Source organism: Dromiciops gliroides, chromosome 1, assembly GCF_019393635.1.
Source record: "Dromiciops gliroides isolate mDroGli1 chromosome 1, mDroGli1.pri, whole genome shotgun sequence".
NCBI lineage: Eukaryota > Metazoa > Chordata > Mammalia > Microbiotheria > Microbiotheriidae > Dromiciops > Dromiciops gliroides.
Genome location: NC_057861.1, coordinates 166,737,117 through 166,749,738, shown reverse-complemented (window position 1 = coordinate 166,749,738; position 12,622 = coordinate 166,737,117). Strand labels below are relative to the sequence as shown.

The 12,622-nt window shown below is 39.4% G+C and overlaps 1 protein-coding gene across 1 annotated transcript in view; it reads right to left on the bottom strand.

Moving 5' to 3' along the window:
* The window catches only part of LY86 (lymphocyte antigen 86), a 132,640-nt gene extending 121,348 nt beyond the window's left edge, over positions 1 to 11,292 (bottom strand). The window contains exon 1 of the mRNA XM_044003963.1: positions 11,170 to 11,292. Coding sequence (XP_043859898.1) covers positions 11,170 to 11,290 — 121 coding nt within the window. The 5' untranslated portion in view covers positions 11,291 to 11,292. The remainder of the gene's footprint in view (positions 1 to 11,169) is intronic.
* Between the last annotated feature and the right edge of the window lie 1,330 nt (positions 11,293 to 12,622).

The following is a 12,622-nucleotide window of genomic DNA, read 5'->3' as shown; positions in this document are numbered from 1 at the left end:
TCCTTTTCAATTTGGACCTTCTGTCATTCTGGGAAGAAGAGTTTAAACGGCATGAGTCTTCCTTCTATGTATTAACCTGATGCATTAATTATGGGTTTGTTTAGGGGTTCATCCATTATCTGTCCTGCCTTCCTTCAGTCCCTCATTTCCCTGATTTGTGAAAGTCCCTTACATGTGGCATGATGGAAAGAATGTTGGATTGGAAGTCAGAAGCCCTATATTCAATTATCATCTTTACTCTATTTAGCTGTTATGTGACTTTGGACAAGTAATTTAGCCTTTCTTAGGCCTCGGTTTTTTGATATGTAAATTAATCCTAAATTATCTCTGCAGTTCCTTCCAGCTCTAACCTTATGATCCTAGAAACTGTCAGAGCTTATGTTCTACTGCTGTGGTTTCCAACAACCCAGGGTCACCTCATTATAGAAAAGGTTGTTTCTTCCCTGCTGGAATTTTTCCTTTCTATCACTGATGTGGGACGGTGAGGTGGTACAATGGATAGAACACTGGACCTGGAGTCAGGAAAAGCTGAGTTCAAATCTTATCTCACAAACTTACTACCTATGTGATCCTGGGCAAGTCACTTAACTCTATATCCCTCAGTTTCCTCATCTGTAAAATGAGCTGGAGAAGGAAATGGCAAAAGGTTCCAGTGTCTTGGCCAAGCAAACACCAAAAGGGGTCATGAAGAGTTGGACATAAATGAGTGAACAACAACAAAATCACTGTTGTGGATGCCTACGATCTTTATATCCTCCCCAAAGCTTCTGGAAATCCCACGGACCTTTTCTGTCACAGAGGTGTGTGCTAGTAAATGTTTAATAACTGGCTCTTAGGAGGAAAAAGTATACATCAAACTTTTAAATTTAATTTGCATTATTAACATTTTTTCATCCCTTTCTTAAGCCTGGACAAGCAACACAATAATAAATCAAACTCTCATTTGTAGCTTTTGCTGACTTCTGAGGTTCACATGGAAAATTTAATAATTAGCTCTTTCAAGTCAGTTTGAACTGCCTCCAATATACTCCTGCTCTATTATTACCATTCAGATTATCCAGGACCTGACATTGGTTTCAAGAGCCTCATTCTTGCTAGCCTGGTACAGACAAAGGAAGGTGGATATGATTTGATCCCAGAAGTGACCTTAGATGACACTGCTGTCATTTTACAGATGAGGAAACTATTACACAAAGAGGCTAGAGATTTCGCCCAAAGTCACATTAATTAGAAGGACTGAGATTCAAACCCAGGGTTCCTAACTCTGAATGAAATGTTCTTTCAACTTCACCACTCTGTCCCCCACATAAAGGGGAGTCCTTGACAGGAAATGTACTGATAGGAAATAGGGTAGCTAGGCGGCACTGGACTTGGAGTGGGGAAGATCTGAGTTAAAATCCTGCCTCAGACATTTACTGTTGATGTGATCCTAGGTAAGTCACTTTATTTTTATCAGCTTCATTTCTTCATCTATAAGGTAGGGATAATAAGGTTCAAGTGAGACAACATATGTAAAGTGATTCGTAAAGCTTAAAGAGCTACTTAAATGTAATGATGATGATTTTTTTATTTTTTATTTTTTTTAGTGAGGCAATTGGGGATTAAGTGACTTGCCCAAGGTCACACAGCTAATAAGTGTTAAGTATCTGAGGCCGGATTTGAACTTGGATCCTCCTGAATCCAGGGCCGGCGCTCTATCCACTGCGCCACCTAGCTGCCCCGGTGTTTTTTTTTTTTTTTAATCTCAAGATGGAGCTTGGAGTAAGTTTTCTCATAGAAAGAATGCTCTAAGTGGTAGAAGTACCATAATAGGTATCTATACTTTAGCTACAGTATTGGTTAAGTGGGTTTTTATGAGCTAGGTTGGTAACCAACATGCTAGCCCTCAAAAGGTTGGTGAGAGTGAATTCTTTAGTAAAAGATCACCAAATGGCTTTCTCCATCGCAAAAATTAGAGCAGTAGGGTGTGTGTGTGTCTGTGTGTGTGTGTTGGGGGGAAGGCAGCTGGGGGAGGAAATTTAACAGAGGTGTCTTCACTCTTTCCTCCACAAAATCCTACTCTCACTGCCTCATCATGACATGAGGTGACCTTGGTTTGTTGAAGACCACAGATTGTTTTTAATCTGACACTTTATACCACACTGGAAAGGTATGATTGTGGGAAAAGACCTAGTCTGTTTTTCTGAGGACAAACCTAGCTAACCATGGACAGGCATATCACTGATAAGTCTGTTCTTGATGATTGATATTTTTGTTTTTGCCATGGCAACCCATGCAATAAAGGGAAAAAAAATTAATGACCCTCAGTCCTGTGAGGTTCCTTTTTTCTTCTGCATTGGTGGCAGGGTGGCAAAGTAAGGGGCAGAAGATGTTAAGAATCACACAATTTCTAGATTGTCAATAAACAATAATTTGACTATTGGTACTTTAAGCGTGAAATTTTGGTCCAATGACCAATGAGAGTCCATATTGTTGGAAAAAGTTAGTCATAATTAATCATATTAATTTGTTTTTATGAAGACAGAAAGAATGATGTTGCAGCTTAGTAGAAGGAAGGTTCACAGGTACTCCTTGGAGAGGCCAAGAAAGGAGTTGGCAGAGTGGGTTTTACTAAATGCCTATAGGCAACTAGAGACATCATTTCATGGGATATTTGTTCATCAGGCATTGCAGAGCTAATTATTAGTATTTTCAAAATGCCACTGTGAAAATAATTTCAGCTTATACACAAATATTGTTTGTTGAGAACAAAGAGGTAGAGTAATTCTATAAAAACTTGGATAGGACGCTCCAAACCAAATCAAGATATATTGATACTTGGTGCCTTTAATGCAAAAGTGAGAAAAGGAGAAGTTATAGAGAAACATATGGGAAATTAAAGTTTAGGAGGGAAGAAAATGAGAGGCCTTTGTAGATTACAAAAATGCCTCAGACTCCTATAATATGAACACTTTCTTTGGAAAAAAAAACTTTGGAAAAGGACCTTCATGTACAAAAAAACCAACAACCTTGTAGGTTCTAGACATGATGAGAACTAAATGGCACAATAAAGAATGAACTAGGTTACATTTTACCAGACAGGAAAAGACTTGTTATTTATGTGGGAGGTATTCTGTGTGGCTCTCTGTATAGAATCAAACCAACATCTCATCAAAGCTAAAATCAGAATTAGTAAAACAAGACAAATTAGAAAAAAATATATAGCATGAAATTTAAACAACTTAACCCTGAATTAATTAAACCAATAATTAAAAATGAGGGTCAACAGAAATGACATTGATATGAACTATAATAATTTTATCTAGAGTTTTAATAAATGGAAATTAATTGCCACAGTAAGGAGACAAATAGCCCAGAACGCATCTTACGTCAGTAAAAATCTGACTCTTGATAGAATGAAATGCCAAAGGCAGTAATACTGAGTTAGAATGTAGGCACATTTATAAAACCATTTAAGGAAGAATGATGAATAATTGCGAATACTCTCTTCTTATAAAGCAGAGAAGAGCAGTGATGAGTAAGATAAGTTTAACGAAAGCTTACTTAGCAAGATATGCAAGTAGACAAAGTCATCCTGAAGACATTCAAAGATGAAAACAGAAAGAGGACTATAAATAGAACAATAGAAAAGATTTGCAAAAACTACTTTAACAAAATGCTTTCTCCATTAAGGATACTGGAATCACTACAGTTGTACCCTAACATCACAGTCTTACATATACTTCTGGAGCATAGAGGAACAAATGGGGGAAAGCAGCTAAATCAGAGGTAGATCTGACTAATTACAATGACTAAGGTCATACATTGGTATACTTGTATACCAATATATAAGTTAACTAGGGGAAGAAACCAAAGGTGTCAGAAAAAAATCTCACATCTTATTAATAATGACAAAAGGCAATTGGACAAAGCCAATATATTTAACTACATGTCTACTTTTCCATTTATGAGTCATTTATACATGAATTGAGCTGAAAAATTCCCTGTGGATACTGTCATCCTTCACATGTTCTTTTTTTGTGAATGACATTGTGGTGATTGTATCTACACACAGAACACTGCAAAATATTCTGAAATAAATGTGAGGGGCAGCTAGGTGGTGCACTGGATAGAGCACTGGCCCTGGAGCCAGGAGGACCTGAGTTCAAATCTGGCCTCAGAAACTTAACACTTACTAGCTGTGTGACCCTGGGCAAGTCACTTAACCCCAATTGCCTCACAAAAAACAAAACAAAAAAAAAGAAATGTGAAATCACTCGAAGGAGTCTGGCCTGTCCATCCACACAGGAAAGACCAAGTGGATAAAGAATGTCTCTTGCCCAAATTTCAATATGCATTTGGATGTAAGTTCTTTTCTGCATAATAGAACTTGTCTATCAGTATGTGTATCTTGGATAAACAAGGTAGAATTAGTTAGAATTTGGAACAATTAGTTAGGCCCAGACTTGAACAGGAGGAAGAGTAGGATGGGCTACTTTAGGGAAATGGCAAAGTCTTTTCAGTGATCTCATGCTTCCCATGAAAACAAAGGCTCATCATTTCAATACTAAAATTACATTGAGAAATCAAAAATAATTTTCTCTGAAAAATGAATGAATATCTATCACCCAGAGAAAAATGGAAGGTTCATGGTGAGTGTGAGCAAGCTACAACATATAACTAATGAGAACATAAATAAAAGGTGTCCTCAAGGAATATATGGTTGGAAGAGAAGATGAAATGGTCACATGACAAGAGAATAGCTAGTGAGCTCCACTGGTATCCTCCCAATGTCAGAAGAAAGTGAGAAAAGCCGCCAACACACCGAGAGGACTCTACATAGTGAGTTTTTGAGATCATTGACAAAGAGCTGCATAATATGGGCAGGCATGAACAATTGTGGTCTGCATTCTTGGAGAGAATTCCTCAACTGAAGAGATCCTAGACTCATCCGACCCTTTGAGTGCTCACCCTGTGTTAGTATGCACTGATGGTGGGCATTCCTTGGGATACCCAGTCTACTAACAGAAATAGGCTCCTGAAGACTGAAACCACTTTGTAGGTTGTAGCTAGGGTATTCTTTTTTGTTTAGAATTTTATTTTCCGAATTACATGTAAAAACAAATTTTGACATCAATTTTTTAAAACTTTATGTTCCAATTTCTCTTCTTCCCTCCCTCTAAGAACCAAAGCAATTTAATATTAGTTATACATGAGTAGTCATGTAAAGTATCTCCACATTAACCAGGTTGTGAAAGAAAACAGACAAAAACAAAACTTCAGATTAAGGAACTATCAAAATAATTATGCTTCAATCTGTTTTTAGATGCCATCAGTTCTTTCTCTGTAGATGGATCACAATTTTCATAAGTCCTTCAGAGTTATATTGGATTATCGCATTGTTGAAAAGTAGCTAGGGTATTAAGAAGAATTCTTGTTTTAACGAGAAGATACTTGATGCCTTAGAAACCTATTGTCATGCCCTTTTCTATTGCATTGGTTGGAAAACTTCCTTCCCTTCTGAGCAGTACCTGGATACAGAACAGGCACCATATTTTTATCTTTGCTTCTTTTCTCCTAGGGGATAAGAAGCAAACTGTGTTCAAGGCCCATCCTTTCCACTGAAACTTCACAAAACCCTTCTCTGTGTTATTGTTCCATATTTTAATCAGATAAAAATGCAGTATATGATAACTATGATGATTATAGTTATGATATATAGTATATGATAACTATAATTATCATTTGCTCTTATTTGTTAATTAGCTATTCACAGATGATCAGGAAGTTTACCAAACTCTTCCTGCCTTAATATTATTGAGTACTCATGTCATATTCTTTGCCTCCATGCTGACCATATTGGCCTTATTAACATCCACAGTCACTATTTAACCTTCCCTCCCTCCATCCCCCCATTACATCAGACATTGACAATTATTTCTATCTTTTTTCATAACAAGCTCTTTCAGTTGTGTAATTTAAGATTCTAAATGTGGATTCTAATCTGTTCCCCCAGTTTTGGGGGAAACTGACTAAAATCACTGATAAAACGAGTTTAGGTTTTTAAGGGTTTATTGAAAAATAGAAAGAAAAAGATTGAGAACAAAATTCCAACAGCCTGGCATTCCTATCTTTCCTCAAATTTCCTGTGAAGTCCTCTGCCGCCACCACCACCATCAATTCAGGAACCCAAAAGAGTGAGAGCTCTCCGCGCAGGCTCTCTTTCCTCCTTCCTGTCTCCTCCCAGAAAATAGGAGGCTCCTCAAGTTGATTGGCTGGTAGCCTTGATAAACAGCACCCATGAGCAAACGTCATTTCCTGACGCCAAGGAAAAGCCACATGGCCTTGCCCTCTGAGGCATTTTCCTCATGGCGGAGCTTTCCCACAGCAAGTCTCCAGTAGATGGCATCATTCCAATCATTACACAGTGTTTTTTCCCAGAAAGCCCCAGCCCTTGTAGGGTCTTGGTTCATAGGGAAGTAATATGGTAATGTGGAAAAAAAATACTGGACTGGGAGTCAGAAGACCTGGATTCTAATCCTAGCTCTGATACTTATTGCTATGCAACCTCCTGCAAATACTTTAATCTGTGAACCCTGTTTTCCTTATTTATACAATGGTGACAATAATACTTGCAATTCCTATTCTCTTAAGGTGATTAGGCAGATCCAATGAGATTACAGTTGTTAGTGTACTTTGTTTTGTTTTGTTTTGTTTTGGTGAGGCAGTGGGGGTTAAGTGACTTGCCCAGGGTCACACAGCTAGTAAGTGTCAAGTGTCTGAGGCCGGATTTGAACTCAGGTCCTCCTGAATCCAGGGCCAGTGCTTTATCCACTGAGCCACCTAGCTGCCCCTGTTAGTGTACTTTGTAACCATAAAACAATATGTAAATATAATTTCTGATTATTCCTTTCTTCCCTAAGATTCTTAGGTCAATACAACCTTGTGGTCTAGTCCAAATTTATTTCCTCTGTCCCTCTGTCCCTTTTATCTTGCCATTCCTCACATCCTTTTCCTTTTTTCCTGGCAAGTCTATTGTTGGATTTCACTTCCCATGCTGGGTCTTTACAGCATCCCAACATTAACCACCAGAACAGTCATTATGAAATAACAACAGGCTTAAAAAATGAACCTTTTTAGCAATGAAGAAACTGGCTGAGAGAAATGAAATCCCTTTCCTGGGGTCACACAATAAGTCAGTGGTGGAGCTGAGGTGGAGAAGATGGGACTGGGGAATCGATGAAATTGAGAATAGATTCTGACATTTGTAATGGAATATGCTGTGACAGATTGAAAGTGAGAAGACCTGGGTTCAAAATAGGCTTTGGACACAATCTTTATCATTTTGGGCAAGTCACTTAAGCTCATTTGGCCTCCATTAATTTGTAAAATCAGGGGGATTGGACTAGATTGCTTGTGAGGTACTTTCCAGTTCTAAAACCATGACCTTATAATCCCCTTATATAGGGGTATACAGGGAAATGTTTAATAATTGGCTCTCCAAAAAACAAAATTTGCCTACCACACTTTTAAGTTTAATCTGCATTGTTAATATTTTTGCCATTATTTCATAAGTCTACACAATCAGCCAAACCAGCACTGATTTGTAGCATTTGCCAATTATAAGGTGTAAGTGTTCATACTGAACAATTTTTAAAAATTTTTATTTATTATTATTATTATTATTTTGGTGAGGCAATTGGGGTTAAGTGACTTGCCTTGGGTCACACAGCTAGTAAGTGCGGCTGGATTTGAACTCAGGTCTTCCTGACTCCAGGGACGGTGCTCTATCCACTGTGCCACCTAGCTGACCCCCATACTGAACATTTAACATAGTTCTCCTGAGTATATAGCTGACTCCACCACACCAGAGCATGTTATTATTCCTTTGAGAAACACAATCACAGAGCCCCTGATCCCTTTAGAAGTGGTTATAGTTGTTAAACCTAGGATTTTATACTCATTATTTCTTTTTCTTTCTTTCTTTCTTTCTTTCTTTCTTTCTTTCTTTCTTTCTTTCTTTCTTTCTTTCTTTCTTTCTTTCTTTCTTTTGCAATATACTCATTATTTCTTGCTCCATAATGGGAAATAAAACCCTCGAGTTACCATTTTAATTCAAATATCTTGAGATAGTTTCCTCAGAGTAGATAAAGAGGACCCTGATACCCTACAGGATTTCTTAGAAATGGGAATCTGCCTGTGATTCCATTGAAATAGGGATCTCTACCTAGTGAAGAGGTCTGACACCTCCTCTGTGACTTACAGTCTTTGAGAGTTGCCTAGAGAGGTGGCATTAAACTCAAATAAAAACAGGGGCTACTAATCCATATATAAGGATCCCTGCTGGCTCCATATTGGTTTAATTTTAAAATGTAATATTATCTGTGTTTTATTTTATTTTTAAAAATATCTCTCAATTAAATTTAATCTGGTTCAGGCTGCACTAGAAAATGTGGACAGCATGCAGCCTGTTCGATAATAAGGTTAAATTCCTTGTCCAGAATGTGTCAGAAGGGAGATTTGAACCCAGGTCTTCCTGACTCTGAGGTCAGGTCTTATTCACTATACCACACCACTTCTAGAAGTTAATATGATGAAATTTAATCATCATAAATGTAATCATTATACTTAGAATTAAAATTTTTTGTTTCACAAGCACAAGATTGAGGAAGTAAGCATATAAATAATTTTATCTGAAAAAGATCTAATGTCTTCCTTTGGTGCCTGGGTCCTTTTTACCCTGGAACATCCATTAAACCAATGCTGGTGCCCTTCTCCCATGGGGACTCTTGTGATGTCATTGATCCTCTTTGAGAATGAAGGACAAACAACAATCGTCATGTCCTTTGAGGACCTCCATTTTGGGAATGGGCCCAGGCTGGTCACAGTTCATTCCCTTTGTTGAGATGCTGTTGCCTCTCTAGACTTTGCCACCATGTTCCTTCTTGGGTACCTTCTCTCCTCTTCCCTCCCTTTAGCCCTCTTTTATTTTTCTGTTCCCACGTTAGAATATAAACTCCTTGAGGGAAGGAACTGCTTTCATTTTTGCTTGTGTTTGTAATCCCAGTGCTTAGCACAGCGCCCCACACATAGTATGCTTATTGCCTTGTCTTTTGAGAACTTCAGTAGTATACATCTAAGGGAGGAGACTCCCTCTACCAATAAGAATCAACATCCTCTCTTCAATTTATAGCTTCAGAGAACTGCCTCTCTGAGAGTTTCAATGGTTTGCCCATAGTCACACAGTTGGAAAGTGTTCGAGGAGGTCTTGACTTTTCTGGTTCTGAGACCAGCTCTCTATCCACTATATGCCACTGCTTCCAGCCCTGGAGAGATAGAAAAACCTAGAAATAGTGGTCAAGAATCAGCCCCACTTCCTGTAGTCAAGCTGGAAAACAAGCCTAATTCCTTTGCCTCCTAGTCCAAAGTGTCTGCTTGATGACCAAATCCTCCTGAATTTTGCCCTAGTTGCTTCACAGGAAATGTAGTAAATTTTAGCTTTACAATCTCCTCAAGGCCAGATTTGCCCAGATTTACTAGCTTGGGCAAAATTTCTTCTTTCATAAGAAACATCTTTCCAAAGGAATTCCTTCCACTTAGCTCTCATATTCAGGCCAAGATCCTGGCTGACAAGGGGATGCTTCCCAACTTCATCTTGCTGTTTGGCCAGAAGATATTTATCCTGGGATGGGTGGTTGCTTGTTGGAAGGTTGAGTGCTTTCTCCACTTGCCCCTAATACCTCAAGACATGTATTGGAATCCATTCATAAGGCAGAGATGAGAATAAAAAGACAAAGTCTGGGAGATAAGACAACCATGGAACATAAAACATGTTGATGGCTAACATTTTTATAATGCTTTATATCCATCCATCCATCCATCCATCCATCCATCCATCCATCCATCCATCCATCCATCCATCCATCCATCCATCCATCCATCCATCCACCAATCCATCCATCTATCTGTCTGTCTATAATATCACCATTTTACAGATGAGAAAGCTTAGAAGAATCTCTTATATGAGCATGAATCCAAGAAAGAACCTCTGACTTGCTCATTTGTTTTCAGTCTTGTTGTCCCTTCATGTACATGAAAAGAAGACAGTATTTTGGCATTCTTTCTTTTGTGAAGTGGAGCCAACCTAATGTTCCTTTCCTTTTGGGAAGGAGTAGAAGGAAAAGAAAAGGAAAGGAAAGGAAAGGAAAGGAAAGGAAAGGAAAGGAAAGGAAAGGAAAGGAAAGGAAAGGAAAGGAAAGGAAAGGAAAGGAAAGGAAAGGAAAGGAAAGGAAAAAAAAAGAAAAGAAAGTCAGGTAGTTTTAACTGTGTCCTGGGTATCCTGCAAGTGATTCAACTACGTGGTCCTTTTCATTACTTGGGACAAATTCCACCAGGAGTTCAAAGGCAGCCAGGAAACCCTCCCATTCTGTTCTGTGTGTGTACTCTCTTATCTTAGGCAGGAAGGACCAAGTACCATCACTGGCTTAATGAAAGGCTCTTCATCTCCCTTCTACCCAGGACAACCTGGAGCCCAGGACAACAAATCCCGGAGCTGGAGGGAGCACCGGATTCAAGATCTGGTAAGATCTTGAACTACCTTAAGCCCCAGAATTGGTGAAGAGGGAAGGAATTTACAGGCGCCTTCACCCATTTTGACATGATTACTAACATGGAGGAAAAATATTATTTTCATACAAACTGCAAATCCAATAAACTTGAAAAACACCACAGTTATATAACTGTGTGTTGTTAGATTGTGTTTGAACTGGTAGTGCATGCTTTTCCTTATTTCAATCTAGTAAACTTATATACTTTGTTAGATCAATTATTTTTGTTTTGAGAGCTCTCCTGGGTAAAAGGATCTCTCTCCTCCATCTCTTTCCTCTTCCTCTCTCTCTCCATTCTCCCCTTCTACTCTTCTCTGCCCTCCTCTTCCCTTTTCTTCCCCTACTCTGCCTTCTTTTCTCCCTCTCTGTATGTCTTCCCCTCTATGCCTTTTTACCCTTTCCTTCTCTCTCCTTTGCATCTTTCCTTTTCTTTCCTTCCAAAGGAACAAGGCCCACACTAGACAGCAGGAAAAGAGGGTTTGATGGTAGTGCTCACCCCCCTCCTCCCACTAAGAGTTTCCTCCCCTCTGCCGGCAGCCTTCATTTTACCATAAACCCAAATGGATGATTTTAAAGACCTCACCGCAACTCTGGTAAAGCAATTCCAATTTGTCATCCTTGCAAGCAGTGTGTGTGGGCCATTTGCTGCTGCAGCTGGGGTATAAGAGAACCGATGCAAAGAAAGGAACCATAAAACTCTTCATGATGGCGGGGTGTGTATGTGTGTGTCTCAAAATGCCATCCAGAGCACCCTCGGACAAACCAGACAAGAAGAGGGCTGTTCCCCCGCCCCTTCCCCCCTGCAGAGGTAAAATGTTAAGTTTCACTTCTCAAATTTGAAGCTCACAGGGGCAGCAGGAAGAAGTTGATCAGTTAGCTGGAGAGTTGTAATATTGAACTCCAGAGCAGACTTTGCAGCTTAAGACGACAGGGTGATGCCTCGTTTGGGCCTAAAGAAGCTGGGAATCTTTCTAGCTCTCATTTAAAGCCTCAGTGGGTGCTACATGATCTCATGCCTCAGGCAACCCCAAATCCTTCATTCTGGGAGCTCTTTCCCTGACTGAAGTAAAAATGGAAACTCTGGAGTAACTCCCCGCCCCCCCCCCCCATAAAGACGCACAAAACCCCACAACCTACCATATGTTTTCCATTAGTCCATTAGTCAGGTTCACCCAAATCTCAGGGCATCTTTAATACTTGAACCATAACACTGAGATCTGGTTTTAATTTGGCACACAGCCCGTTGGCACTGCATCCTCTGGCTGGGGACTGGCGTTTGGGACCTGGAGTCAGACTGTGGCTCTGTTAGCTTGTTGCTCTCCTTGAGGCTTCAATTTCTCACTTTGCATTATTATTTCAGCAGTGTAAAGTCTGGCGGCAAGAATAGGACCTTTTGTGTTTTGGGTGGCTAAGCTTAGGGACAGATCCTGGGCAATGATCAGAATTCCATAATTCAGTTTGGCTTTAGTAGAATGGTCCAGGTGTGTGTGGCCCTCCTCAATCCTGTTGGTTGAATTATTCTTGGCACTGTAAAAATCATTAACGCTGCTTCTAATTTCTCTTTAAAGCCAAAATACTAGTATCCTTTCTTCCATCCACAAACCTATAAAAATGCATATCCCTGGAATTCATGGGATTCATCTACTCAATACCTAAATGTTTTTTCCAATATAGAATAGAAACACATTCACGTATCTTGCTAGGGCTGTGGATGTAATAGAAAAAGGAAAATATTTTTAACTCCTGGAAGATGACTTGGGTTTCTCCAATCCAAGTTTCCATGTAGGAATTTCTAGGATATAGGCTAGAGTTGACAGTGATGGATGGCATCTGATTGTCAGATGGGGATGTTCAGACTTTTATTCCTTCTCCAAATTCCAACCCCCCTGCCTTGCAGTTTGACTGGGTGATCCCTGTGACATGCTTTCATCCAACCATTGAATGAAATTGTGGGCATATGGTCTTCAAGCATTTTTATTTTCACTTGCAGCAGAAGTGCCAGCTTGTAGAGGAGTTCTCCTAGTTTTGTGCCAATA